At 48.7% G+C, this 27,137-nt stretch overlaps 3 protein-coding genes across 12 annotated transcripts in view; 1 reads left to right on the top strand and 2 right to left on the bottom strand.

The window, feature by feature from the left end:
- Positions 1-27,137, top strand: part of LOC114785606 (NACHT, LRR and PYD domains-containing protein 12-like) — a 438,381-nt gene that overhangs the window by 312,960 nt on the left and 98,284 nt on the right. The window lies entirely within an intron of this gene.
- On the bottom strand, positions 864-15,983 carry map2k7 (mitogen-activated protein kinase kinase 7). 2 transcript variants are annotated; one of them, XM_028972321.1, is made up of 12 exons: positions 15,784-15,983; positions 11,197-11,244; positions 9,875-10,019; positions 9,707-9,773; positions 9,517-9,630; positions 8,163-8,282; positions 7,980-8,087; positions 7,724-7,903; positions 6,427-6,507; positions 6,040-6,182; positions 5,784-5,829; positions 864-5,703 (listed from the first exon to the last, which is right to left on the bottom strand). In XM_028972321.1, the coding sequence occupies exons 1-12, from the start codon at positions 15,905-15,907 to the stop codon at positions 5,563-5,565; spliced, it is 1,317 nt and encodes a 438-aa protein (XP_028828154.1). In that variant the 5' UTR covers positions 15,908-15,983; the 3' UTR covers positions 864-5,562. The 2 variants fall into 2 exon arrangements, with proteins under 2 accessions (XP_028828154.1, XP_028828156.1); XM_028972323.1 differs by lacking the exon at positions 11,197-11,244.
- pkn1a (protein kinase N1a) overlaps positions 17,370-27,137 on the bottom strand; it is a 16,234-nt gene continuing 6,466 nt past the window's right edge. Inside the window, exons 2-22 of one of the 2 annotated variants that reach the window (XM_028972092.1) lie at positions 26,273-26,576; positions 26,047-26,195; positions 25,275-25,395; positions 24,332-24,477; positions 24,060-24,255; positions 23,786-23,977; positions 23,598-23,707; positions 22,903-23,046; positions 22,756-22,831; positions 22,518-22,647; positions 22,257-22,344; positions 22,098-22,171; positions 21,315-21,390; positions 21,109-21,200; positions 20,779-20,955; positions 20,642-20,704; positions 19,422-19,498; positions 19,088-19,230; positions 18,885-18,992; positions 18,724-18,804; positions 17,370-18,397 (exon numbers count right to left, since the gene is read on the bottom strand). In XM_028972092.1, the coding sequence (XP_028827925.1) occupies positions 18,194-18,397; positions 18,724-18,804; positions 18,885-18,992; positions 19,088-19,230; positions 19,422-19,498; positions 20,642-20,704; positions 20,779-20,955; positions 21,109-21,200; positions 21,315-21,390; positions 22,098-22,171; positions 22,257-22,344; positions 22,518-22,647; positions 22,756-22,831; positions 22,903-23,046; positions 23,598-23,707; positions 23,786-23,977; positions 24,060-24,255; positions 24,332-24,477; positions 25,275-25,395; positions 26,047-26,195; positions 26,273-26,576 (2,751 nt within the window). In that variant the 3' untranslated portion in view covers positions 17,370-18,193. The other variant, XM_028972093.1, reaches the window with a different exon arrangement.

The following is a 27,137-nucleotide window of genomic DNA, read 5'->3' as shown; positions in this document are numbered from 1 at the left end:
CACACAGTGAAATTTGTCCTCTGTATTTAACCCATCACCCTGAGTGAGCCGTGGGCAGCCATGACAGGCGCCCGGGGAGCAGTGTGTGGGGACGGTGCCTTGCTCAGTGGCACTTCAGTGGCACCTTGGCGGATCGGGATTCGAACCGGCAACCTTCTGATTACGGGGCCGCTTCCTTAACCGCTAGGACACCACTGTCCCAAACACCGTGGACACAGTGACCTCCAGCAGGCCGTGCTCCTTCAGACGTTCTCCTTTCTGATGCATATATGCCCAGTAAAGCGATCGGATCCAAGATATCGGATAACATATCGGTTTCATCTGAAATTGCAAGACACACGTTTGGGTTTTTGGAATTTTTTTTATTTAATTTTATTTTTCTCCAAAAAATCCTGAGGTATTCACAATATAATGGCATTTAATCTGTTTGAAATATCGAGAACATGAGACAGAAAGGGAAAGCCAAAAAATAAAAAATAACACACACGCACAAACTTGAACAAGTCAAAAAAATTAAATATAATAAAATAAAACCGGAACATTTTTCAGTTCTTTCGACAATCCGAAAGCTTTCTTAAATATTACTTGACCCTTTTGAATATTTCTTTTTAGCACAACCAACTCCCCACATGCTAGCTCTATTTCAAACCAATTTGCTCCCTATAAATTGATTTTTTTTAATTGATTTTTTTATTATTTCGCTGGCATTACTCACCTTAATGAAATGTTCACAACATACGCTGCTCGGCTACAGCCAGTGCCAACAAACGGCAAAAAATAACCATAGATATATATATATAGAGAGAGAGATTTATTTTTTTTATATACCATTAATAATAAATATTCATACATCAGTAATTTGCTTTTTTTTTTTTTTTTTCTTCTACTCATAAATATTCACAAAAGCTCAAGAGACCCAATCAGAGAGAATTGAAACCGCTCTGTTAGCTGCTGTGTTCGCCGCCACGTCCATGCTACAGCGAGGACGGAGGGGACGTCCGCAGGACGCCGTCCCCTCCGGATCCAGTCGGTTTCAGAAGCACTGATTCCACAGAAAAATGTTCATGAACACGGGGCGGGAGGAGGGGACGACAACGTGGCAATAAAATAATCATTAAAAAAATATAACAAATATAATAAAGCAATGGCATCACTGGGGGATAAATCAAAGGAAACAAACCCTCCCGCCAGGAAAAGACACACCTTTCACCTCTGACCTCACACCTTGTACTCCTAAAGAAATAAAAACGGTCAAAAAATTCATAATCACCCTCCCGTCCATCCCTTCTGCCCCGTAAAGAACATCACAAAGTGTTATTTGTTCAGATTTGGTGTTCTCTTTTCCCTGAATACAGCACATTAGGACAATTACAAAATAAAGCACATACGTAAGTACACGCACACACACACACACACACACACACACACACACCTACTGCAGTGCAGGTAAGAATAGCGCCTTTTGGTACACAGAAAACGGAATCTCTCGTTCAGAACGTAAGAAGGAACACAAAATCTCCTAAAAAACGAACCACGAAGTAAAACGTCTGTATTGCAAAGAGTCTTAACACAAGACAAATACAAGGCAAAAAGTGTGTCTTTTCCACGGACAGAAAAACCGTAAAATCGGAGAAAAGAACAGAATGTCATATGTAAAAATCATAAATAAAGTTTTGTGGCCCCCGTCCCACCGAACCCTTCCCCCTTCAAACAAAAAAATAAAAATATTCAATGGCAGTTACATTAAAGACAATAACATGCAATTGATATACTTTACAGCGTTGAACTAACCCCTGACCCCTGACCCCAATACAATCCTTAAATATGCATCATTGACAACACTCACTCTTGTCCAGCTGGACGCTTGAAAGCACGTCCCAATCACACACACACACACTATACATGTGTATTTACAGGAGGCTCTGGTGTTTGTGTACACACACACACACACACACACACACACACACACACACACACACTTACATGAGACTTGGAGAGAGCTTGACATTTTCATTTGAATGACTGCATAGTGTATGATATTTGGTAAAATTACAGATGGGGCCATGACAACACACACACACACACACACACACACACACACACACACACACACAGACAGACAGACAGACACACAGACAGAGCAGCATCTATTAAGCTCCATTTTTGGTGTGAAATGTGAAAAACTAAAATCTACTGCTGCAATACAGAAATGCTCTACACACACACACACACACACACACACACACACACACACAGTAAATGAAAGTGAATGATAAAGGAATATTTTAACGCTGCCCCCCCAACGATGAACCATGACATGGGGTCTGCAGGGTGTGTGTGTGTGTGTGTGTGTGTTAACAATACATCCCACTTTTATACTTCTCGTTATCTATAAGGAGAAAAATTGCTTCATTGTTTCTGTGTGTGTGTGTGTGTGTGTGTGTGTGTAAGGGGATGAGATGGACGGACAGACGGACTGCGGGCATGTCGACCCGCACTAAAGCAGAATACGTACACGGCGGTGCACTTCCCATAATTCCTGCTGCTTCCCTCTACTGAACATTGTCTGAAACTGGGCAGATTTGATCAGGTGACCCCAGCGGAACCCGGCGCGGCTTTGGTACCGACCAGACGCCTCAGTAGTGTCCCGTACTTGAACTCTCCAGAGGAGACCCCGCCCGCCCGCCGCTATTTGGTTGAAGCGAGTGCGCCGTGGCCTCGCAGCCGTTTGGTTTGAATATGGCGACGCTTTTGGGGAAAAACAGCAGCAAGAATGAATAAAGTTGCATCGCACGCTAAGAAGAGGAATTAAAAAGATTAAATAATAAAAAAAAAAAAAAAAAAAAAAACACGCCGGGTCGGCCCTGAACTAAAAAACCAGCCAACCAGAACAACCAGAACCTTCATTATCCTCCATCTTTCACTTTCTGGTCCTTCACTCACTTCCATCTACATGCCAAGTTGTTGGTACATTTCCATCAGAGAGGACAAAACCCACAACAGTCACTGAAATCACTCGAAAAAAGACAAAACATCATCATTCACAGAAAATGACCGCGCCCGGAAAGAAATGATGGTACCCCCAGAAAAGACTGGAACAGTAAGGCGTGTCCTGTAACTAGTCCCACGAGGGTCTATTTAAATGGTGGAAAAGGTTGGAATTATGGTGAACCCAAGCAAGCAAGACACTTAACCCCGAGTGTCTCCAGGTGGACTGTCCTCGTCACTACTGATTGCAAGTCGCTCTGGATACTAAATACGGAATCAGACAGATGAGACAAAACTGCACGGCACCTACTCCAAAGTTCATGGCGGTGGGTCCTCCAACAGGATTGGTACCCAAAACCCCCAGAAAAGAACAGAAAAGTACAAATGTTCGGAGGTGGCCAGAACCCTGATCTAACATCTACAAAAGACCTGTGGCAAGAGGTGGGTGGTAGTAGCCTAGTGGGTAACACACTCGCCTATGAACCAGGAGACCCAGGTTCAAATCCCACTTACTACCATTGTGTCCCTGAGCAAGACACTTAACCCTAAGTTACTCCAGTGGGGGACTGTCCTGTAAGTACTGATTGTAAGTCCCTCTGGATAAGGGCGTCTGATAAATGCCATAAATGTAAATGTAAGAGGTAAAATGTAGCATCTGGAAAAGGAACCTGGATAGGCACAGATTTGTTTTATTGTTTAATTCTGTTGAACTGCGATTCAAAAAATTCCCCGTAAATTGTTCTGGATCATTTCACGGGTTTCAAGTGATTTCCATGATTATTGTGGTTTTTTTTTTCTGTAATGGAATTTTGTTTCTGCTTCCTAATCCTGTTTCCCTCTCTACTCTCTGGCAACTTGCTTGTTCCACTTCCACTTATCTCCATCGTCCCCCCACGTCTCTGCCGGTTTGGCTTGACCAACGGCCATCTTGAGGTCTGTTCACCTTCGGCTCAGCCTGGGCTCGTGTTTCAACGGATGGACCAATCAGTATACGCGACACTCCAGCTGGCTCCAGGAGCCTTTGGTTTATGGTCCATGAAGATAGTCCATCTTCACTCTACTCTCAATCCTTCGCTTGAACTTGCTCATCAAACATATTCTCTTCAACATTTGCTTTTCCTACTCGTAAAAAGCGTAGCTAACAAGTCCATTATTGTTCTTGCTTGAGAAACAATGTTTTCCTGCCTTCCTTATTCTAGAAACATTCGGTAACATTCCGGGCCACGTAACGAACCACGTTCGGTAACATTCCGGGCCACGCAACGAACCACGTTCGGTAACATTCCGGGCCACGCAACGAACCACGTTCGGTAACATTCCGGGCCACGCAACGAACCACGTTCGGTAACATTCCGGGCCACGCAACGAACCACGTTCGGTAACATTCCGGGCCACGCAACGAACCACGTTCGGTAACATTCCGGGCCACGCAACAAACCACGTTCGGTAACATTCCGGGCCACGCAACAAACCACGTTCGGTAACATTCCGGGCCACGCAACGAACCACGTTCGGTAACATTCCGGGCCACGCAACGAACCACGTTCGGTAACATTCCGGGCCACGCAACGAACCACGTTCGGTAACATTCCGGGCCACGCAACGAACCACGTTCGGTAACATTCCGGGCCACGCAATGAACCACGTGCGACTACATTCCGGGCCACACAACGAACCACGTTCAGGGCCACATAACAAACCACGTAACAATCCACATTCGGCTACATTCCAGGACCATGTAACAAACAACTTTCTGGACCATGTAATGAACCATGCTCAGCTACATTCCAGGACCACTTAATGGACTACGTTTCAGGCTACGTTCTGGGACAACATTCTGGGCCAACAACTTTGATATTATATGCTGCACCAGTCAACGCCATATTCCATTATATGACAACAGAACCTCGTAAAGTGCACCTTCATGGCTGCGTGTTACGTACATTCATATGGTAAGCTGTGTAGAACAGGAACACGTATAATGAGAGAATTAGTATGTATTAGTAGCTGGTAGAGCTAAACTTGTAGAGCAATGAAGGTTAAAACTCTGATTAGTCTACAGATATCGGGGATTCTACAGGTTATTGAAATAAGATCTGCCTGATTACAGGAGATGGATTATCTGACTGGTGACTATACACATTTTTTACTTTTTCACCAGCGTGTCCATTTTATGTACGGCAAGTTCTGTCATGCAACTAATGAAATATGTACATGGCCTGGTTGCTAGAACATCGGTGGTGCGTCTGCCTGTTCGTCCATCTGTCCACCTCTCCATTCTTCAACCCACCAGACGTGGGACCAACTTTTCACACTCGTTCATTTCATTGCTGGATAGAATGTCATCATTGGGGATGGACAGACTTTGGTAAAATGTGTGATGTTTATGATGATTTGTACATCAGATTAAAAAAAACGTGGTGGAACAGTGTATTTCTGTGGGAAATAAATTCTGATCTGATTTATCTGCCCAACCATCCATCCACCCATCAGGTGTGTGTGTGTGTGTGTGTGTGTGAGGGGGGGTTTAGCGGGCCGGCATCGTCGTGGCGTTCTCTGCAGCTCTGTCGCCCTCTACCTGTTGAAGAGGGAGTGCAGCTGCAGCTGGCTGTAGCACTGACTGCTGCGTGGAGACTCCGTCCGCTCCATCACCGCCTGGAACCAGCCTGCAACGTCCACCTCCAGCACCTCGTAACGGCGAATAAAACTGTGTTCCTGCACCCGGGAGGGAAGGGCGGGGTCAGACTCTCGTCTGGCAAGTGACCAGGTAAATAGCTCATCCACACCAAACCTACCAGCAGCTTGTGGTATTTTGGCCTTTTTCTGTGATCCTTTGTGAGGCTTAAAATATAAAATTATTTAGTGTCGGTCAGTACATACAATATACTAAGGCTGTCAATCAATTCATTTTGACGGCCTGACAACACACAGATTAAAAACATGGCACCACAGTCTCTTTCCCCTGGAACCTTGGACTGTAGAGGGGAACATTTAATGGTTCAACCTGCAGATCAGGATTATCGGGACACCACAAGGTGGTCCGGGTCTCACCAGTCTTTGACGAAGGACTGGAAGTCGAGGGAGAAGCCCATGCTGAGTGGCAGCAGTGGCGGGTCCTCCTGAAGCACTTTGGTCAGAACTTCGAAGTCAGTCTTACAGTTCTTGTAGGGGAACTGGCCTGTAGCTAGCTCCACCTGCAGGATGGGAGGAACCGCTGCAGGTCAGAAGAACGGCCTTCTAGAGATATTTTACCATCTACTCCACGGCAAGTATAGACCCCAGTTACAACTCCACCTGCTATTTATCATCACGGAACCGGTCCTACACATGGTGCTGTCCAACCTCAGACTGCTAACATGCTGCTACGGTGTGCGGTTTTTCTACATTAATAAAGCCAGCAGTTACCCTGCTGGCCTCCCCGCGGCCGTGCCAACTCACCAAGGAGATGCCCAAACTCCACACGTCGGCTCTGATGTCGTAGTCGGGTTTACTGGGGTCTGGAGGGTCTATTCTCTCAGGCTGGTGGAAGAGAGACAATGATAACATGTACATATTACATTTACAGCATTTACCAGACGCCCTTATCCAGACTGACTCACAATCAATAGTTACAGGGACAGTCCCCACCTGGAGACACTCAGGGTTAAGTGTCTTGCTCAAGGACACAATGGTAGTAAGTGGGATTTGAACCTGGGTCTTCTGGTTCATAGGTGAGTGTGTTACCCGCTAGGCTACTACCACCCCACCGATAAGACAGAAGTCCTCCAAAAACAAAATGCCTTCAATACTAGGGCTGCACGATTTGGGTAAAAAGACAGATTGCGATTATTGAGATCAATATTGCGATACGCGATATGATAAAGGACACTTGCTTGTATATCAATGAAAAGTCGCATACTAATAGTGAAATGTTTAATTTCAAAGTGAAACATACAAACTACTTATAACAACCTGAACTGCCCAGTGCTTTCAAAATACAATATTCTACAAAATTAAATAAATCACAAAAAACTATTTTACTTTACTGTCGAACGACAAACCCATTATAAAATCCTGTATTATAGTTCTTACGTTTAACCAAAATGTTGTTTGGAGGCTGACTTGAACACAGGGATGCATAGCTTTACTAGCTTAGCTAAGGTTAAGATTTGTAAACTGAGGTGAATTTCTTTGAAACCTTCAAAGTTTGAGAAAAGTTAACTAAACAGCTAAGAACAGTCTAAATAGTTAATGCCTACGTTTAGCCAAAACGTTGTTTGGAGGCTGACTTGAACACAGGAATGCATAGCTTCGCTAGCTTAGCCTAGCTTAGCTAAGGTTAAGACTTATAAAACGGGATTTTATAATGGTCAAATATATTCAAAACAATTGTCCAGCCTTACTTATGAAATGTAACCCCCCGGGATCTGGTTTGGAGCGTACAGCGCTTTGTACAGCCCCAAGTAGCACAAGAGTAAGACATGTATATGCTTCACGCCACAGCAGAGCCTATCGCAATATGGCGGCGACGTTGACGTAAGATGCAGCGCATCATGCGGCGTCTAACCATATGTCTCTGAATCAAAAGTCATGTGACCAAACACGTCACACTCGACTGAAGTGAGACTTCAAACAAACACACAGACAGACAGACGGACAGAGAGACAGACAGACGGACAGATAGAGAGACAGACAGACAGACGGACAGAGAGAGAGAGAGAGAGAGAGACAGACAGGGAGGTGGACAGACGCTCACCGCCATGTAAGCGGCGCATCCTGCACTGCGGGTTTTGGCCTTGGAGTCCACCAGGCGGCCGCTGATGCCGAAGTCGCAGAGTTTAATCTGGCCCTTGGCGTCCAGCAAGATGTTGGAGGGCTTGACGTCCCGGTGGATGACGCCGTGCTTCTCCTTGAGGTACAGCAGCGCCTTGACTATCTGTGGGGTGGAGGAGGAACGCGGTGAAGAGGAGGACCGGTGAGGTGAGGCGGAGATGGGATGAAGGGGTCCTCACCGCCACAGTCATCTTCCCCAGGATGTACTCCGGAATGGGACCCTGGATCCTCTTCTTCAGCTTCTCTGCACACGTCCCCATGAGCTCCATGGCAATGAAGACATCCGTCTGCGGGACACAGCGTCACAAGTAAAGCCTGCGTCCCGGCTCCAAACCACGAGCACGCGCGCGTGCAAAACTCACGTTGGTCACTATAGCGCCGTAACACTGTATGATGTAGGGACAGTCGTGACTCTTCAGGACCACGTCCAGGTCCATGAGGATCCGCTTGTTCTCGTCCTTATTACCAGTCCGCCGCATTTGCTGAGTGGCGAGAGAACCGAAACGAGAAAATAGACTCATAAATAAAACAACACACGCAGATATAAACACACACCACCATTCATCTTACTGCCATTATACAATTAACCAGCATTATAACAACACACACACACACACACACACACACACACACACACACACACACACACACATACACACACACCGCCATTCATCTTACTGCCATTATACAATTAACCAGCATTATAACAACACACACACACACACATACACGCAACACGTGTAACACACGTAACACACGCACGCACACACACGCACGCACACACACGCGCGCACACACACGTAGACGTACACACGCACACACACACACACCGCCATTCATCTTACTGCCATTATACAATTAACCAGCATTATAAAACACACACACACACACACACGCACACACATGTAACACACGTACGCGCACACACATGTAACACACACACGCACGCACGCAGGCGCACGCAAGACACGTACATGCACACACATGTAACACACATACACGCACACACACACGCATGTAACACACGTACACGCACACACACACACGTACACACGCATGTAACACACATACACGCACACGCACGCACATAGACGCACAACAGACACGTACACGCACACACATGTAACACACGCACGCACACACATGTAACAAACGTACACACGCGCACACGCATGTAACACACACACGTAACATGCGCAGACGCACGCATGCACACGCACACATGTAACACACGTACACTCACGCACACGCATGTAACACACGTACACTCACGCACACGCATGTAACACACGTACACTCACGCACACGCATGTAACACACGTACACACACGCATGTAACACACGCACACAAACGTAACACACGCAGACGCACGCACATAAATGTAACACATGTACACACGTACACGCACGTAACACATGTACACACGTACACGCACGTAACACATGTACACACGTACACGCACGTAACACATGTACACACGTACACGCACGTAACACATGTACACACGTACACGCACGTAACACATGTACACACGTACACGCACGTAACACATGTACACACGTACACGCACGTAACACATGTACACACGTACACGCACGTAACACATGTACACACGTACACGCACGTAACACATGTACACACGTACATGCACGCACGCACGCACGCACAGGTTTGGGTCAGTGGTACCGCAGTGAAACGGGCGGTTTAGTACGGACCTTGACGGCGATGACGTGGCCGGTCTTCTTGAAGCGGACCTTGAACACCTGGCCGCAGGTCCCGCTGCCGATCTCGCCCTCGCTGATCAGGTCCGTCACCTCCGCCGGGTACCGCTGCACACAACAACATTCTTCACACCTCCACCAGAGTCACCGCGACTCGCAGATGTTCCCGGAGGTTCTCGCTCACCTGGCCGTCTATCTTCAGGTATCCAGTCTGCTTCATGATCTCCTGAAGCTTCTGGTCGATTTCAGCGCTGGAGAAAAGGAGGAGATGACAGCGGGAAATCAGGAGAAGGTTTGTGATTTTTTCTCTTTAAACGCGGAATGATGGCGTCAGGGCGACGTCCCGGCGTACTTTTCCAGGCTCTTCTGCAGGCCGTACGGCGGCGTGGGCAGCGTGAGGAGCTGCTTGGGCCGGCTCGGGTACGGGTGGTGCTGCGGGGAGCTCTCGGACGAGGACGAGCGGCTGCCGCCATCGTTCGCCAGCGGGAGCTGCAGCGCTGCGGGAGGAGAACAGGTCAGTTCCGTCACAGACACCGGCCGTGCCGGACAGGACGTGGACGCCATTCTTCACCGCGTCTTTTTCCACATGGATCATGCCAACGTGTTATTTTGCCCCATTCTTCGTCGCGAGTGCCTCGTCAGACTAATTAAAATAACGTGGAACTTGCAGTCTTTTTCATGCAGAGGTTAAAAAAGATAAAATCACGGACGCCGCTGGAGGTGTGAGTGTCCGCACACACACACACACACACACACACACACACGGAAGCGGAGGAGCATCCACACTCAGGCTGACATGGTTAGCGCTAGACGTCCCATCATGCACCAGCCAGTGTGCGGCGAACAGAAACAGAGCGGGGGAGGGGGAGTCCAACTTTTTGACCTTTGACCCCTGCTGGACGGGGGTGGGGGCGCAGTTACAACTCTGGAATAGGATCCAGACGGGAAGAGTCACGGCGACATTCAGACATCAGAGTCTCCACGGTACACCTGCATTTCCATAAAAAGACGTAAAAGAGAGGGCGGGGCTCTGCTGGGCGGGGCTTTGCTGGGCGTGGTACTACTGGTGTCCCTCTGCTGACCTGCTTGGAGGGTGTTAGTGAAGAACTTCAGCCAACCAGAGAAAAGGCTTCACGCGCACACACACACAGACAGGTGGAGTATGATGCTGTTGTCATGACAACGCCCAGTGGACCTGGAGGAGAACGGCAGGAACCCAGTGACGGAACCGGAGTTGTGCAGCGTAGACGTGATCAGGCCGTGCAGGAAAGTTGCCTCATGCGCCGTCTTTCAGGTTAATGTCTCATCACAGTACACACACACACACACACACACACACACACACACACACACACTCCCGGAGTGTGTGAGCTGGGAAAAGTAGAAGCAGGATGTAACGGATGAATGATGAGAAAATCTAGAAACTAGATTTTTGCTTTTCGGTTATGATTAAGTGCAGGGATGCAGAGATATTAAATATTCCGACATTCCCAGCAGCCCTGCTTTTCGCAAGGCGCTCGGGCTAAAGCTTGTCCATCCTAAAATTGAATCCAGATATATAGCGGCCCTGTCCACAACCGCGGAGAGCGGAATCTCCGGTTCTTATTCATCCTGTACTACATAGTGAGGAGAGAGGAGAGGAGAGATGAGATAGGATGAGGAGGAGGATGATACCTGCACGCTGGGAGGGGGCTGGAGCAGGACTGAGCTGGATCACGATAACTAAACGTAGGAGAGAGAGAGAGAGAAACACACACACACACACACACACACACACATTACTACTGACGTCCAAGGAATGAACCAGGTGTACGCTGGCATCTACAGACCCAGAACGTTCACGTCAGGACAGCAGCATCTCCTGCTGGATCGATAAATCCCCCATCAATTCTTCACTCAATCTCAACCAAATATCGAACATTTCACGACGCCACATCTCACACAAGTTCAAGCGAAGAGCTGAAACTAAAAAGCCGTCTGCCAGGCGTCGATGGACATGGGCGCTAAAACGAGCCCATCCGGAACGCGGGAAGAGCCATTTCCACGCGAATCTCCATGGCGACATGGACGGAAACCCAAACGAACGATGCGGTTTAATAATAGTTTTACTGCATCAGCACCAAAATTTGAGTCGACTAGTCGGTCAGTTCAGGTCCCGCCGAACAGGAAGTAGACTGCGGCTGTTCAAGAGCGTCAAATTTTTTGCAATGAATTGTATGAGTTTGAGTTTTGGTTTTAGCCACTTTAGCAGGTGCGTGCACTTTTTTTTACAGGTACCGCTCCTGCTCATTTCTACAAAATTAAGCCACAAAATGTTCCATTTTCCCCTGCTGGTAAGACTGCGGTGCTGATATGAAGGTTCTTGCACATTTTTACACAAGACGATCGCGATAAAATTCAATTCATGATTTCACCATCACAGCCCGACCTACTGTGGTGGCAGACCTGACCATACCCAGCATGCTTTGCGTGCTACGAGGGACAGGAAATGTAAATTGTTGAATGTTGAGCCTGTGTGTTACATGGGAGGTTTTGGTGGGCGGAGCCATTGCAGAAACTGGGTGTGTTATAATGTTGGCTCCGCCTACCAGGTCACAAATAAAAAGCTCTTATTCCAGCCGGATGAGTTTTTTTTACCATCATTTATTCCTGGCCAAGACTATTCCACACCTCAGACTTTACTCACACATTTACCGCGCTACCCGAGTAAAACCAGTTAAAACGAGTTTCAGCACGTGACGTGGTTCACTACGCAAAGCCAGCGAGGCGAGCGCAGTCTTACAGTAACTAACGTGCTTCGTTATACAGTCACGCATAAATCAAATTTCAATGACTTGTGTGTTTCATATTCCAAAAGTTTTGAAGGAGTGGAAAATTATCTTCCAAATTCCATGTGACAAGAGCCGTGTACGATTGTACGTTAACCTAGAACCGGCCTACGTTGGGCCCACTGTTCCCGGGGAAACACGACTACGCCACGCCGACAGAGCACAGAGTAATGCGCTAGTTCCGTTACGTTACAATCACAGTTATCTCGCCTAGCGGGAAAAGAAGCTGACCAGTAATCAGAAGGTTGCAGGTTTGAATCCCAAACCGCCAAGGTGCCGCAAGGTCCCCTTGATGAAGGTCCCGTCCCCACACACTGCTGCCCACTGCTCACCAAGGTTGATTGTTAAATCCAGAGGACACGTTTTGCATCACAATGACAAAAACGATCACGATCAGGACTTTTCCTAATAACTGTGAATTTTTGGAGAAGAAACCTGATAAACGGCACCGATTCCACCATTTACAAATGCTGATTATGGCAGTCTGTGTAACGTTCCGAACTCGGCGGACACGCTGGACCGCCCTTCATCTGCTGTAAAAAACCACGCTTCGTCCAACATGGAAGCAATCAGAACTCCTCTCCAGATGCTCCGTATTCATGCAGAGGAAGTCAATACTAGTCGAGTGGACTGCTGCTGTGTCCACAGGATGATCGTTAGAACCAAGAAAGAAAAGTGGCAAAAAAAATTAAATAATAGTCATTTCCATTCAAACTCTTCTTTCATAGATAAAGGGGACGTTTCAGAAAGACCCGAAAACTGTAAACAGTCCTGCATGTTAACCAAGTTACATTCAATTCTTACTGGTTCAGCTCTAAAGATACATGAAACACACACACTGCTGCTGCTGACCTCCTGACGGAGTATTAAACGTTACAGGTTTTATCCTGGTTGCTGCTGCAGACCTCCTGACCTGATGGAGTATTAAACGTTACAGGTTTTATTCTGGTTGCTGCTGCTGACCTCCTGACCTGATGGAGTATTAAACGTTACAGGTTTTATTCTGGTTGCTGCTGCTGACCTCCTGACCTGATGGAGTATTAAACGTTACAGGTTTTATTCTGGTTGCTGCTGCTGACCTCCTGACCTGATGGAGTATTAAACGTTACAGGTTTTATCCTGGTTGCTGCTGCTGACCTCCTGACCTGATGGAGTATTAAACGTTACAGGTTTTATTCTGGTTGCTGCTGCTGACCTCCTGACCTGATGGAGTATTAAACGTTACAGGTTTTATCCTGGTTGCTGCTGCTGACCTCCTGACCTGATGGAGTACTGAGCGTTACAGGTTTTATTCTGGCTGCTGACCTCCTGACCTGATGGAGTATTAAACGTTACAGGTTTTATCCTGGTTGCTGCTGCTGACCTCCTGAAGGTTACAGGTTTTATCCTGGTTGCTGCTGCTGACCTCCTGACCTGATGGAGTATTTAACGTTACATGTTTTATTCTGGTTGCTGCTGCTGGTTCAGGCTGATGCTGACCTCCTGACCTGATGGAGTATTAAACGTTACAGGTTTTATTCTGGCTGCTGACCTCCTGACCTGATGGAGTATTGAACGTCACGGGTTTTATCCTGGTAGCTGCTGCTGACCTCCTGACCTGATGGAGTATTAAACGTTCCAGGTTTTATTCTGGTTGCTGCTGCTGACCTCCTGACCTGATGGAGTATTAAACGTTCCAGGTTTTATCCTGGTAGCTGCTGCTGACCTCCTGACCTGATGGAGTATTAAATGTTACAGGTTTTATTCTGGTTGCTGCTGTTGACCTCCTGACCTTATGGAGTATTAAACGTTACAGGTTTTATCCTGGTTGCTGCTGCTGACCTCCTGACCTGATGGAGTACTGAGCGTTACAGGTTTTATTCTGGCTGCTGACCTCCTGACCTGATGGAGTATTGAACGTCACGGGTTTTATCCTGGTAGCTGCTGCTGACCTCCTGGAGTATTGAAGGTTACATGTTTTATTCTGGTTGCTGCTGCTGACCTCCTGACCTGATGGAGTACTGAGCGTTACAGGTTTTATTCTGGCTGCTGACCTCCTGACCTGATGGAGTATTGAACGTCACGGGTTTTATCCTGGTAGCTGCTGCTGACCTCCTGACCTGATGGAGTATTAAATGTTACAGGTTTTATTCTGGCTGCTGACCTCCTGACCTGATGGAGTATTAAACGTTACAGGTTTTATCCTGGTTGCTGCTGCTGACCTCCTGACCTGATGGAGTACTGAGCGTTACAGGTTTTATTCTGGCTGCTGACCTCCTGACCTGATGGAGTATTGAACGTCACGGGTTTTATCCTGGTAGCTGCTGCTGACCTCCTGACCTGATGGAGTATTAAACGTTACAGGTTTTATCCTGGTAGCTGCTGCTGACCTCCTGACCTGATGGAGTATTAAATGTTACAGGTTTTATCCTGGTAGCTGCTGCTGACCTCCTGACCTGATGGAGTATTAAACGTTACAGGTTTTATCCTGGTAGCTGCTGCTGACCTCCTGACCTGATGGAGTATTGAACGTCACGGGTTTTATCCTGGTAGCTGCTGCTGACCTCCTGACCTGATGGAGTATTAAACGTTACAGGTTTTATCCTGGTAGCTGCTGCTGACCTCCTGACCTGATGGAGTATTGAAGGTTACAGGTTTTATCCTGGTTGCTGCTGCTGACCTCCTGACCTGATGGAGTATTAAATGTTACAGGTTTTTTTCTGGTTGCTGCTGCAGACCTCCTGACCTGATGGAGTATTGAAGGTTACAGGTTTTATCCTGGTAGCTGCTGTTGACCTCCTGACCTGATGGAGTACTGAGCGTTACAGGTTTTATTCTGGCTGCTGACCTCCTGACCTGATGGAGTATTAAACGTTACAGGTTTTTTTTCTGGTTGCTGCTGCTGACCTCCTGACCTGATGGAGTATTGAAGGTTACAGGTTTTATCCTGGTTGCTGCTGTTGACCTCCTGACCTGATGGAGTATTAAATGTTACAGGTTTTTTTCTGGTTGCTGCTGCAGACCTCCTGACCTGATGGAGTATTGAAGGTTACAGGTTTTATCCTGGTAGCTGCTGTTGACCTCCTGACCTGATGGAGTACTGAGCGTTACAGGTTTTATTCTGGCTGCTGACCTCCTGACCTGATGGAGTATTAAACGTTACAGGTTTTTTTCTGGTTGCTGCTGCTGACCTCCTGACCTGATGGAGTACTGAGCGTTACAGGTTTTATTCTGGCTGCTGACCTCCTGGAGTATTGAACGTCACGGGTTTTATTCTGGTTGGTTGGTATGAGGAACCCGCGGCAACTTTTCACGTCTCCAGGCAGCTCGGACGTGGCCCGACACGGCGGGTCCCTCGGACCCCGGCCTGGGGCTCAGCTGTCCGGGTTTAACGCGGCTGCTAGCGGCCCTGTCTGCGTATCTCTTTCCATCCTCCGCCTCCGCCGACACTTACTGGGCCTGGGCCGCGACCGCTGCGGACTCATGTCGATGTTGAGGTCGATGCGCCTCCGCGCCTCCTTGTTCTCCTGCTTCAGCTTCTCCTCGATGCGGGAGAGTCTCTGTTCCAGCGACGACATCTTGGCGAGGAGAGAAGAAAACAGGCAGCGCCGAGTCGCTCCGGTCCTTTCTACACGGAATCTGGCGCCCGCGAGGGACGATGGGATACTGGAGGACCTACAAAGGGGTTGCCAGGTGGCGAGGAATGACACGGAACGGACAAAAACAATTCCGAACGACGGGGGTTTACTCGAAACGCTGCGGAGGATGAACGAATACTAACCATGATAACTAGATCATCCACAAATAAAATATGAAGTGTTATTAATAAATAAACAAGACTGAAGACGCTTAAAGTAAGCGGACTTGGCAACATAGACCCCCTATTACTGTGCGGTTACTATTTATTAATAATAACACTAATTATACATTTTTACAAAAAGAAAAAACATTCAAAAATGTAAAAACAAATCCTAAAATTAGAGTTTTATTAAACATGTCTTCTCACGCATTTTTAAAACAGTCAGTGGCTTGACTTTACCACATACTTCAGTATCGGTCGTACAGTGCAACCGTCTGCCGCTGCTTCTGTTTATTTTTCTCCGAGACACGGAACCAAGCGTCCAGACTACTGGCAGACCCCAGTGAAGAGACCAGCAAATAAATCCTGGTCCTGACAACTGCTTTACAAGGACAAAACATGAAACAAACCAGAGGGTCACCACAGCCACCACCACCGTTACAACTACAGCTTCAGGGTTCTTCAAATGGACCAGTAACATCATTATGGACACGTAATCTAGACCATGACACTGAATACATCCTGGACTTCTCCAACCCTACAACCGTAGGACTTATCATTATATCATATCAAACCCTGCACTGACACCATTTGCAGGCTCACTCTACCCTGGAAGGGGGTCCCTCTCTCTATCACTCCTTCCCAACGTTTCTCCCTTTCTTTTTTCTCTCTCCTAGAGTTTTTTTTTTTTTTGTGGAGTTTTCTTGTGTGCAGAAGGGTCAAGTGTGGGGGGTTTCAACTGTAGGGCCTGTCAAATCCCATTGAGACGTACTGTATGTGATTTTGGGCTATATAAGAAATAAATGTTGTTGTTGTTGCTTGTGGAGGGAATTCCACAGCAACACATAAAGTCCTGTCTCCCATAGGAGCACAGACCAGTAAAAGACAAAAAAATGCAGAACGTATTTTTGATGGTATTTTAAATGTATATTAAAATACATTTGAACATAAATGATTTGAAGTGTATATCCTTTTATGTGAAATGATCTGAAAGTAAATCTCTTGATAGGCGTCCCAGATACGTCTATAGACGTATACATGTCAGGAAAAGTAGAACTCTTTTTTTTTTTCCCTTTCAAAGCTCCTGGTTTTATTTTTTGCTTCACGTGTATTTATATAGACCATCTATGTTCCACTTTATATCTAAAAAAGATTGACAGTACATGAACTGATCATTTTCCTACCATATGTTGTCTATAAAATCAAGATTGATGATAAAAAAATCAATACGAAGACGCAAGCAGGAAGAGGCGATTCAGTATTTTATAAATAAAAGGCTTCTTCATAGCATGGTTTCTGTAACAGTCGTACACAAGTGGTTTTCCACACGAGAGTATGAAATAAAGGAATAAAATTCAGATGATAAAAAAAGCCATTGGACAGTGCGGACTGGGCAGTAAGAACATCGTATGAACATCGGGCCAGGGCGTGTACCGATTTCTTCGTCCTGAGAATCAGCAGGAGGAGAAGGCACTACTAACCACCATTTCTTCCATGTTGAAATGCATCCGCTACACCTGCGCTAGTGGCTCTTGGAATAAATATAAAATCAATAAAAAATACGGTTACCCCACAAAACCAGTTAAAACGTCAGCTTTCGGCGGAAATCTCACATCGCTTCATATCTTTTCTAATACAAAGTCTCTTGTTTTCTTGAAAAATGCACGATTAAATATAGATCATGAACCCGAGGCACTGATTGTTGCTTGAATGTCAGTCTCTCTTCTGCCGGATAAATATATATGTATCTACCTCAGTATTTTTTTTGGTGGATGTTGGGTCGTACGGTCAGGTGCGTGTACATTCACGTGCTGACGGAGCCGGAGAACTTCGCAGAAACTGCTGAGCTCTTCGCCTCTGGCACATTATGGGCAGTAAAAAGCAGGAATAACGGACCTGGCGTCTCGTTTCCATTCACAGTTTCTACAGGGAGCTAAAAAAAGAGGAGGACAGGGGTCGCCATGGAAACCAGGCTTCGAACCCCGCCCTCTGTCCTGCTGTCACAGTGTTTTTATACACACACACACACACACACACACACACACTCATGACGTGTGTGAGGCGGTCAGCCGAGGTGGGCCACGTAGTCGAAGTCCCTGAAGCAGTCCTGGTCGTTGCGGGAGAGCGTGCGCGGCTCGCGCGGCGGCGTCAGCGCCGGCGCCTCGGCCGTGAACTCGTCGTCGAAGTTGCTGACGTCCTCGGCCCCGCCCACCGACGGCACGAACGGCGGCGGCAGCTTCCTCAGCAGCAGAGCCTCCCAGTCCACGTTCTGCAGGGCGAGAAAGAGCGTCAGTCCTACACCTACAGCATGAAGCTCATGTTTCATTTTTCAGAAGGTCCCTGACGTGAACGACCCGCCAAGGTTCCACCGAGGTCCCCTTGATGAAGGTACCGTCCCCACACGCTGCTCCCCATCGCCTGTCATGGTGCCCATGGTTAAATACAGAGGACACCAACCACGTCACTTTAATTCAGGACAACCAGCAGCTCGAGAGAAGTAGAGTCTGCATTTTACAGTTTGTCCACCAACATGTCGTCATGGCAACGTGACATCTGAATCAGGCTCCTGGTCCTACAGCTGAAGACGAGTCGTACCCTGAAGAATGGCTGCTTCTTCACCTCCTCAGCGTCCTTCTCGCTGGAGCCCAAGCGGCGCTCCGGGTTCCTCCTCAACAGCTGCAGGTAAACCAGAGGGCGTGAGGAGGACAGCAGAATGTCGGACATGATCATGTTCTGATGTGAACTTGGTTTCTCACCCGCCTCATGATGCTGATGGCTTCAACTGAGAGGAACCGAGGGTAACGGACTTCATCGTTGACAATGCTGTCGAACACCTCCTCCTCGTCGTCACCAGGAAACGGAGACTGAGGGAGCAGAAGCGGGTGGAACCACGGGTCATTTTCAACATGCACCTGGTGACAGGAGCTGAAGAGCATCCTGAAAGGAGAGAGCTCCTCACCTCCCCCACCAGCATCTCGTAGATGAGAACCCCCAGTCCCCACCAGTCCACAGCTCTGGTGTAGGACGTGTCAGTGAGGACCTCCGGTGCCAGGAACTCAGGTGTCCCACAGAAGGTGCTGGTTCTGTCCCCAAAGCCCATACCTACAGGCCACCAACAGAACCAATGAGTCAAATTGCAGAAATGACGTAGATTAGACGTAGCTCCACCGAAATGGGAGGACAGCAGGAACGTCACCTCGTCCACACCACACTCCTCGCGTCTGGATGAGTCTATGTCTCGTTACATATTCAAGACAAATTTGGCGAGAGAGCCAATGTACAAGCACACAAACCTTCTTTACAGAGTCCAAAGTCGGCTATCTTGACGTATCCATCCGTGTCCAGCAGCAGGTTGTCCAGCTTCAGGTCCCTGCGGGGCGAGCAGGTACATTTACATTTACAGCATTTATCAGACGCCCTTATCCAGAGCGACTTACAATCAGTAGTTAAAGGGACAGTCCCCCCTGGAGCAACTCAGGGTTAAGTGTCTTGCTCAGGGACACAATGGTAGTAAGTGGGATTCGAACCCGGGTCTTCTGGTTCATAGGCGAGTGTGTTACCCACTAGGCTACTACCACCCTAGCAGTGCAGTGACAATACATGGTTACCATGGTTACCATTAAGCAACATTAAGTTCAACATTCTTAAACATGGGGCTTGTTTGCTAGTGTAAGAAATAGGCAAAACAAAGTAACTGTGTCTTGAAGAAGAGAAAACCACGTTGTTGGTTGTTTTCGTCACCCAGAACATGATCTTTAATAATACTTTTAAAAATGGGAGGAGCTTAGCGATTGACAGCTGTCTCTCACGCTAATTCATCATTGGGGGATGATTTAAACCTGTCAAAACTGTACATGTGCAAACATCACTAATGACTGCATTTTTTTCCTGTTTTATTCATTTTGTTAATTGTGTAAATATCGATCACACCATGACAGAACAGAATAAGCGCCGTATTTACTGTGTAAATAGTAACAGCTTGAAAAAGTTTTTAACCGTAAATATCAAAGTAAATATCCTTTTAATCAAAATGACGGATAATTTTGAGACACGCCCCTGACCGACGTGAGATGAAGACGATTTTGTGATTGTGTTCGGTGGACCACCAGAGTTCTCTGCCTCGCTTACATTCCTGGGTGGGTATCCAGGCACGTGCCTTAGAACGCTGTGAGTCTTACTTAAATAAGAGAAGTTCTAGTGTAACGATGAGCCCTCTCCAGCCCCTCTCACGTGTGGAGTACCACAGGGTTCCATTCTTGCCCCTTTTCTCTTTTCAATATTTTCTCCCATTGGGGCCGATTCTCCACAAACATAACATTTCTTTTCATTTTTATGCTGTCAATAGTCAAACTTACGTCTAGGTTACCTAGTTTTTTAACTGTAATTGTATCCCATGTGATTTTAACTATTTTTCTAATTGAATTCTGTACGGCACTTTGGTCAACTGTGTAGTTTTTAAAGTGCTTCAGAAATAAAGTTGATTGATTGATTGATGACGGTTGTCTGGACTCACCGGTAAACAATCTTATGGTCATGAAGGAACTGCAGACCCAGAACCACACAGGCAGCATAAAACCTGCAACGCACAGACAGTCATCACAGACTCATACACACACACACACACACACACACACACACTGACACACTCACACCGCACGCGGCTCGGTGAACACGTCCGTGTGGATGTGCATCATCAGGTCCCCTCCTGCCGTGTACTCCATCACAAAGCACACGTGCGCCGGCGTCTGGAAGCACCCGAACAGGTTGATGAGAAACGGGTGGCGGGAGCCGTTCACCGTCTCGAAGATGCGCTTCTCACACATCAGGCTGGGGACAAAAGATGAGAGAAGAAGAGACATAGCGACTCTTTCCTCATGTGTCCTACAAATGCCGCACTTTTAAATACTACACCAGGACCCGTTTTTTTGGTCTTCGTGCAACAATCATATAATACGTTCAGAATCTCTCTCACACACAGACCTCTCCACTTCGTCTCGGGCTATGATGTCTCCCTTCTTCAGGGCTTTGATGGCGTACGTGGACTTTGTCTTTTTATGTTCTGCCAGCAGCACCTGCCACAGAAACCCATACACGTCAGCGGACGTCCAGCAGGGAGACAAGAACCTTTATTAGACATCCAGAGACAAGTCCCCCAGGAGACACGACACTACACACACAGAACAAACCTTCCCAAAATGTCCTCTGCCGAGGACAGCGATGAGCCGGAAGTCCTGAAGCGTCAGCGGAGCGCTCTTCTGTTTACTGCAGAAGACACAGAGCATGATTATAAAGTGAAGTGATGTGATACAGCACACGGTGCACACGGTGAAACGTGTCCTCTGTATTTAACCATCACCCTTGGTGAGCAGTGGGCGGCCATGACAGGCGCCCGGGGAGCAGTGTGTGGGGACGGGACTTTGCTCAGTGGCACCTCAGTGGCATCTTAACCGCTAGGCCACCGCTGCCCCATTATGTAAGTACATTTACAGCATTTACCAGAGAGTCTTACAAATCAGTTATTACAAGGACAGTCCCCCCATGGAGACACTCAGGGTTAAGTGTCTTGCTCAGGCTTACTGAGACATGATGGTAGTAAGTGGGATTTGAACCTGGGTCTTCTGGTTCATAGGCGAGTGTGTTACACACCAGGCTATTAGCACTCTGTGTATGTGTGTGTACTTGTGATTTCTCCAGGTACATTTCAAAGCAACCACCAGAACTCACACACATCTAACTCCTGAAAAGTTCTGCTTCAAGACATGTAACATGTAGTGAAAAGAGCCCTGGACGTGTGTAACGAGAATTGCTGGTGTCTTCCCATTGTAAGTCGCTTTGGATAAAAGCGTCTGCCAAATAAAGTAAAGTAAAGTAAGTCTCGAGGACACGTCTCCACGTATTTTCCCCATTTAAAAGCCAACAATGAATGAATAACTGAACGTATGAATGTGTGTGCGAGAGAGAGAGTATACCTCTGAGAGAACGTTCTGTTGAGCTGCTCGGTGGGCTGCTCTGCAGTTGGAGGTTCAGTCACTGACACGCCATCCTGGGAGGAGAGAAGAGGACATTTTGGACCGTGACATGAGATCTGCGCGAGGGTTCAGCGAGCAAGGAGAAGGTTAACATCTCACCGGAGCGTAGGTGTCCACAACGTCTCTCCGCATCTCGAACTTCAGCGGGGAGTCGATATCCAGGCTCAGCTTCTCCACCGAGATCTCCCTGAAACACCCACCTTGGTTTTACAACCACTGGTATTAACGTTCTCGTGGTGTCATTTCTTCTGTACATGACATTTTGACACCATCGACCAGAATAAAATGTCTTTTTAAAAACTCAGGATATATGAGGACGCTGATATAAGTTTGGAAGTTTTGGTAGTTTGATGGTTGTACCCGGTGTGCAGCGTGTGAGCGCCGGGGCTGTAGGTGCCCGTGCTGTTGACTGTGGGGATGGCGTTCCTCAGCAGACGGACCCATGTCCCGATGTCTACGTTCATCTGACGCGCCCGCAGGAAGGCTTTACCTGAAACACACACACACACACACACACACACACACACACACACACACGGAATAGAATTAGACCGGCGCCTCTGTGTTCCTGCCAGCAGGGGGCGCAGTGGCTCCTCACCCTGCTGTTTGGAGAAAACCTTCTTCTGCCTCTTGAGACGCGGCGCTCTCTCAATCTTGGGGTTAAAGAAGGTCACCTGCAGACACGAGCGCAGTGATGATCGCACACACCAGCAATGCGAGTGTGTGTGTGTGTGTGTGTGTGTACCTCGGCCAGCAGCAGTCCCTGAGGTTCCAGCTCCAGCTGTATTCTGTGCTTTTGATTGTCCAGAAAATCATCCAGCTTCAGGAACTTCAGAGCGCAGAGAGAGCGATAGTCCCTCCAGTACACAGCAATCTCCATCTCTCTGGACTATACACACACACACACACACACACACACACACAATAGGCACATGACAGTCAGGAACTAGAACAGGCATCTTGATAGATGGGATCCAAGTAGCGAGAGAGTAAACTTGGGGTCAGTGTAGAACCCCTGACTCTGGACTGTTCTGATGAACAAACTGGGACTGGACAGTTCTGTGAAGTGCTGAACCCCTGACTCTGGACTGTTCTGATGAATAAACCAGGTGTCTGTGTGGATACCCTGATTCTGGACTGTTCTTAGATCAGTGAAGAACCCATGGTTCTGGATTGTTCTGAGACCAGTGTAGAACCCCTGGTTCTTAGATCACTGTAGAACCCATGGTTCTGGAGTGTTCTGAGATCAGTGAAGAACCCATGGTTCTGGAGTGTTCTGAGACCAGTGTAGAACCCCTGGTTCTTAGATCACTGTAGAACCCATGGTTCTGGAGTGTACTGAGATCAGTGAAGAACCCATGGTTCTGGAGTGTTCTGAGATTGTTCTGAGATAGAACCCATGGTTCTGGGCTGTTCTGAGATCAGTGCAGAGTGCCTCACCCTCTCCAGCTCCACCGTGAACGTCTGGTCCCAGGCCTGCTCGCCCACCGCCTTCCACGCCGTTTGACCCACGACGGCGTTGTCCAGCTTCAGCACCGCGCTCACCTCCGCTAGAACCCGCACAGCCAGACGTTACTTGTGTTGTGAGGGTGTCGCGTCTCGATTTCCCGCCAAGAACCCGAACTTACAGGAGAACTCGTCGCCCTTGCTGGGTGTTTTGGTGAGTGTGTTGCTGCGCGAGTACAGGCCCTTCCCCCCGCGCATGAAGGACCGCCCCTCTCGCGGACTGTAGCACGGCAGCGACACGGCCGCCCCCCGAGAGCGTCCCGGGACGGTCTCCAGCAGGCCCATGCACCCCAGCAGGGTCACCTGCAGCGTTCCTGGTGAGCGGAACATAAAGAAGCGTGGGCTACAGAGATCTGTGGTTGCAGATGTTCTTCTGTGGATTCGTGGGCGTACTACCTGTGAGGGGCGGGGGCTTGCTGAGCGTGCTGTATTTGCTGTGGCTGTAGGGGGCGCTGTGGCGGGAGCTCAGCAGCAGCTCCTCCTTGATCAGGCAGGCTTTGGGGTGGTCAGGAGCCAGCTCACTCACACACTGATCCAGAGAGACGCGCAGGAGGTCCAGCCGCTGAGACGACTCGCCCAGCCGAGACTGAGCCTGGAGGGAGGGAGGGAGACAGTGTCTGTGTGTGTGTCTGTCCACCCGTCCGTCTTTCCACCGTGCGTCTCCGTACCTCACTCATGGCCTTCTTGTCCTGCGCCTTCGCCGCCCCCAGCAGTCTCAGGACGTTCTTGGCTCCCTCTGCCACCGCGTGCTCCACCCTGTAGTGGTGTCTCAGCTCCTCGATCCGCAGCTCCACCCCACACAGGTCCAGCTTCCCTGCACAACACACCGCGGGGACCGGTTACCAGGACAGGAACCTGATCAAGTTCCATATTGTCGTGCTCCCCATCCATCGTCTGCCTAGTACCACCCAGCAGGTGTTCCGTAAGAAGAAGCTCTGATAAACGTCCGGCCACGTTGGGTTCTCCACCCCACGTGATGACTTATCATTCAGAACTGTGCACCAAGAAGATGGTCTACAGACCAGACCAGTGGGCAGCCATGACCTTCCAGAGGCACCAGACAGCAACATGCAAAGGAAGAGGAACCTGCCACGGTTCTGCAGCCTGCTCTGCACAACAAACGTTCCGTGTTCGGAAATGCTGGTGAAGTGGGCGGAGCCACTGGAGAAAACTGGAGATATTTAAAAAAAAACAACGAGCTGACGGATGGTGAGGAGGGCGGCACCAGGCTCCGACTCCAACTCCTAATATGGCTTTGGAGTGAGTGTACGTGTGTGCGTGTACGTACGTGTGTACGTGTGTGTGCGTGTACGTGTGTGTGTGTGTGTGTGTACGTGTGTGTGCGCGTGTACGTGTGTGTGCGCGTGTACGTGTGTGTACGTGTGTGTGCGCGTGTACGTGTGTGTGCGCGTGTACGTGTGTGTGTGTGTGTGTGTGTGTGTACGTGTGTGTGCGCGTGTACGTGTGTGTGCGCGTGTACGTGTGTGTGTGCGTGTGTGTGTGTGCGTGTGTGCGCGCGTGTACGTGTGTGCGCGCGTGTACGTGTGTGCGCGCGTGTACGTGTGTGCGCGCGTGTACGTGTGTGTGCGCGTGTGCGTGCGTGTGTCAGACCTTGCATGTTGTCCGTGTGTTCCGTGGCCTGCATGGCCTTGCGGATCTGCATGCGGATGATGTCGATCTTGGTCTTGCTGTCCTGCAGCATCTGTTGGGTCGTCTGCAGGAGCTTCTTGTCCTAAACGCAGAGCCACGCCTTATTCACACGTTACACATCACAGGTCCAGCCAGGGCTACATTACTGATACCCTGACTTTCAGTAAAACTGCACAGCAGCTGACCGCGCACTCTGATTGGCTGAATGACATTGCCCAGAAACAGCAGGATCATGGAAGCCAAATAAATATGAACAGATCTAATGTGGTCTCATCATAACAATTACAATTCTACAGCAACACAGTGTGAGTGTGTGCATGAGCATGCATGTGTGTGTACATGTGTATATGCATGTGTGTGTATGTGTGCCTGTTATGCATGTGTGTACATGCATGTGTGTGTATATGCATGTGTGTACATGCATGTGTGTGTATATGTACGTGTGTGTATGTGTGCCTGTTTATGCATGTGTGTACATGCATGTGTGTGTATATGCATGTGTGTGTACATATGTGTGTACATGCATGTGAGTGTATATGTACGTGTGTGTATGTGTGCCTGTTTATGCATGTGTGTACATGCATGTGTGTGTATATGCATGTGTGTGTGTGCATGAGCGTGCATGTGTGTGTACATATGTGTGTACATGCATGTGTGTGTACATATGTGTGTACATGCATGTGAGTGTATATGTACGTGTGTATATGCGTGTGCGTGTGTGTTCCAGGTAAACCTTTGTCGATCCGTTGGTGTAGATGGGGATCATGTTCTCAGCTCCTTGTTTGACTTTCAGCTCGATGTTGAGCTGCCGCTCCAGCGCGGCGATGCGCTCACCATGCGCCGACAGTGGTCTCTCCACCCCGGGGGATTGTGGGACATCATCTGTGGACGGCAGGTGAGGTTTCAGCCAGCAGTCAGGTGAACCCGGTGCACGTTGTAACATGCGAACGCCTCCTGACCCCTGCTGTCGTCGGTTCCCTTGACGACGATGTGCGCGTCCAGCTCCTGGAGCTGCTCCTGCAGGGCGTGGAGGCGCTTGCTGGAGGAGCGCAGCTGGCTGTCCACCTGCTGCGCGTTGCGCTTGTCGGTGGTGGCGCGCCGCAGGTTCTCCGCCCCCTCCTTGATCTTCAGCTCCTTGCGGAGCTCGCGGCGGATCCGCTCGCGCTCCTCGTCCAGGCGCTGCTGCACGCCGGAGTCCGACAGGTCCCGGCTCTGCTCCAGGCCCAGCTGCTCCAGGATGGACACGCCCACGCCGCCGTCGCCCTGGGGGGAGGTGGCAGGGAGTCAGTAACCACCGACTGGACACCCCGAGTTCCCACAAAACCCAACACTTCCGTTTTTTTACTGCATTCTGATTGGTCCGCGCAGAAACAGCGCTATGTTGGACATCATCTTCACTGGAGCAGCTCTCAAATAAATACGGGACCGGCACGAATGTCCAGCTAATCTGTGGACAAAGGGACAGCTGTCCCTACCTCGGTTTCGGCTCGTGTGCCCTGGTGTGGTGGGCGGAGCTATCTTCCCGTATTTTTTTGAGTTACGTTATACTTCGCACTTGGTCCGGGCTCCGCCCTCCTGTCCAAAACAGGAACACGCCACGCCGTTTCATCCGCACAGCGTACGAAGGTTGACATTTTCACCCGAACCCGAGTCGCCTGGTACCGGGCTGGTACCTTCTTCACCCCGAACGTGGGTGATGACCAGAGAGCTTACAAAACTAAACACGTCTCTGGCATCGGATTCCTCAAAATGTCCTCGTCTTAGTCTCCATAACCACCACAGTGTCGGGGCGTCCACACTTTTGACTCTTCCCCAATCAGGAAC

The sequence above is a fragment of the Denticeps clupeoides genome, chromosome 3 (genome assembly GCF_900700375.1).
Source record: "Denticeps clupeoides chromosome 3, fDenClu1.1, whole genome shotgun sequence".
Taxonomy (NCBI): domain Eukaryota; kingdom Metazoa; phylum Chordata; class Actinopteri; order Clupeiformes; family Denticipitidae; genus Denticeps; species Denticeps clupeoides.
The sequence above is the reverse complement of the archived record's forward strand: the minus strand, read 5'-3'. Positions and strand labels throughout refer to the sequence as shown.

Coding starts and splice junctions, on each gene's coding strand:
- map2k7 (XM_028972321.1), bottom strand. CDS start 15,907: ATGTCGTCGCTGGAACAGAGACTCTCCCGCATCGAGGAGAAGCTGAAG. Junction 7,904..7,979: donor TGGGGAAGATGACTGTGGCG/GTGAGGACCCCT, acceptor TCCACCCCACAG/ATAGTCAAGGCGCTGCTGTA. Junction 5,704..5,783: donor CAAAATACCACAAGCTGCTG/GTAGGTTTGGTG, acceptor TCCCGGGTGCAG/GAACACAGTTTTATTCGCCG.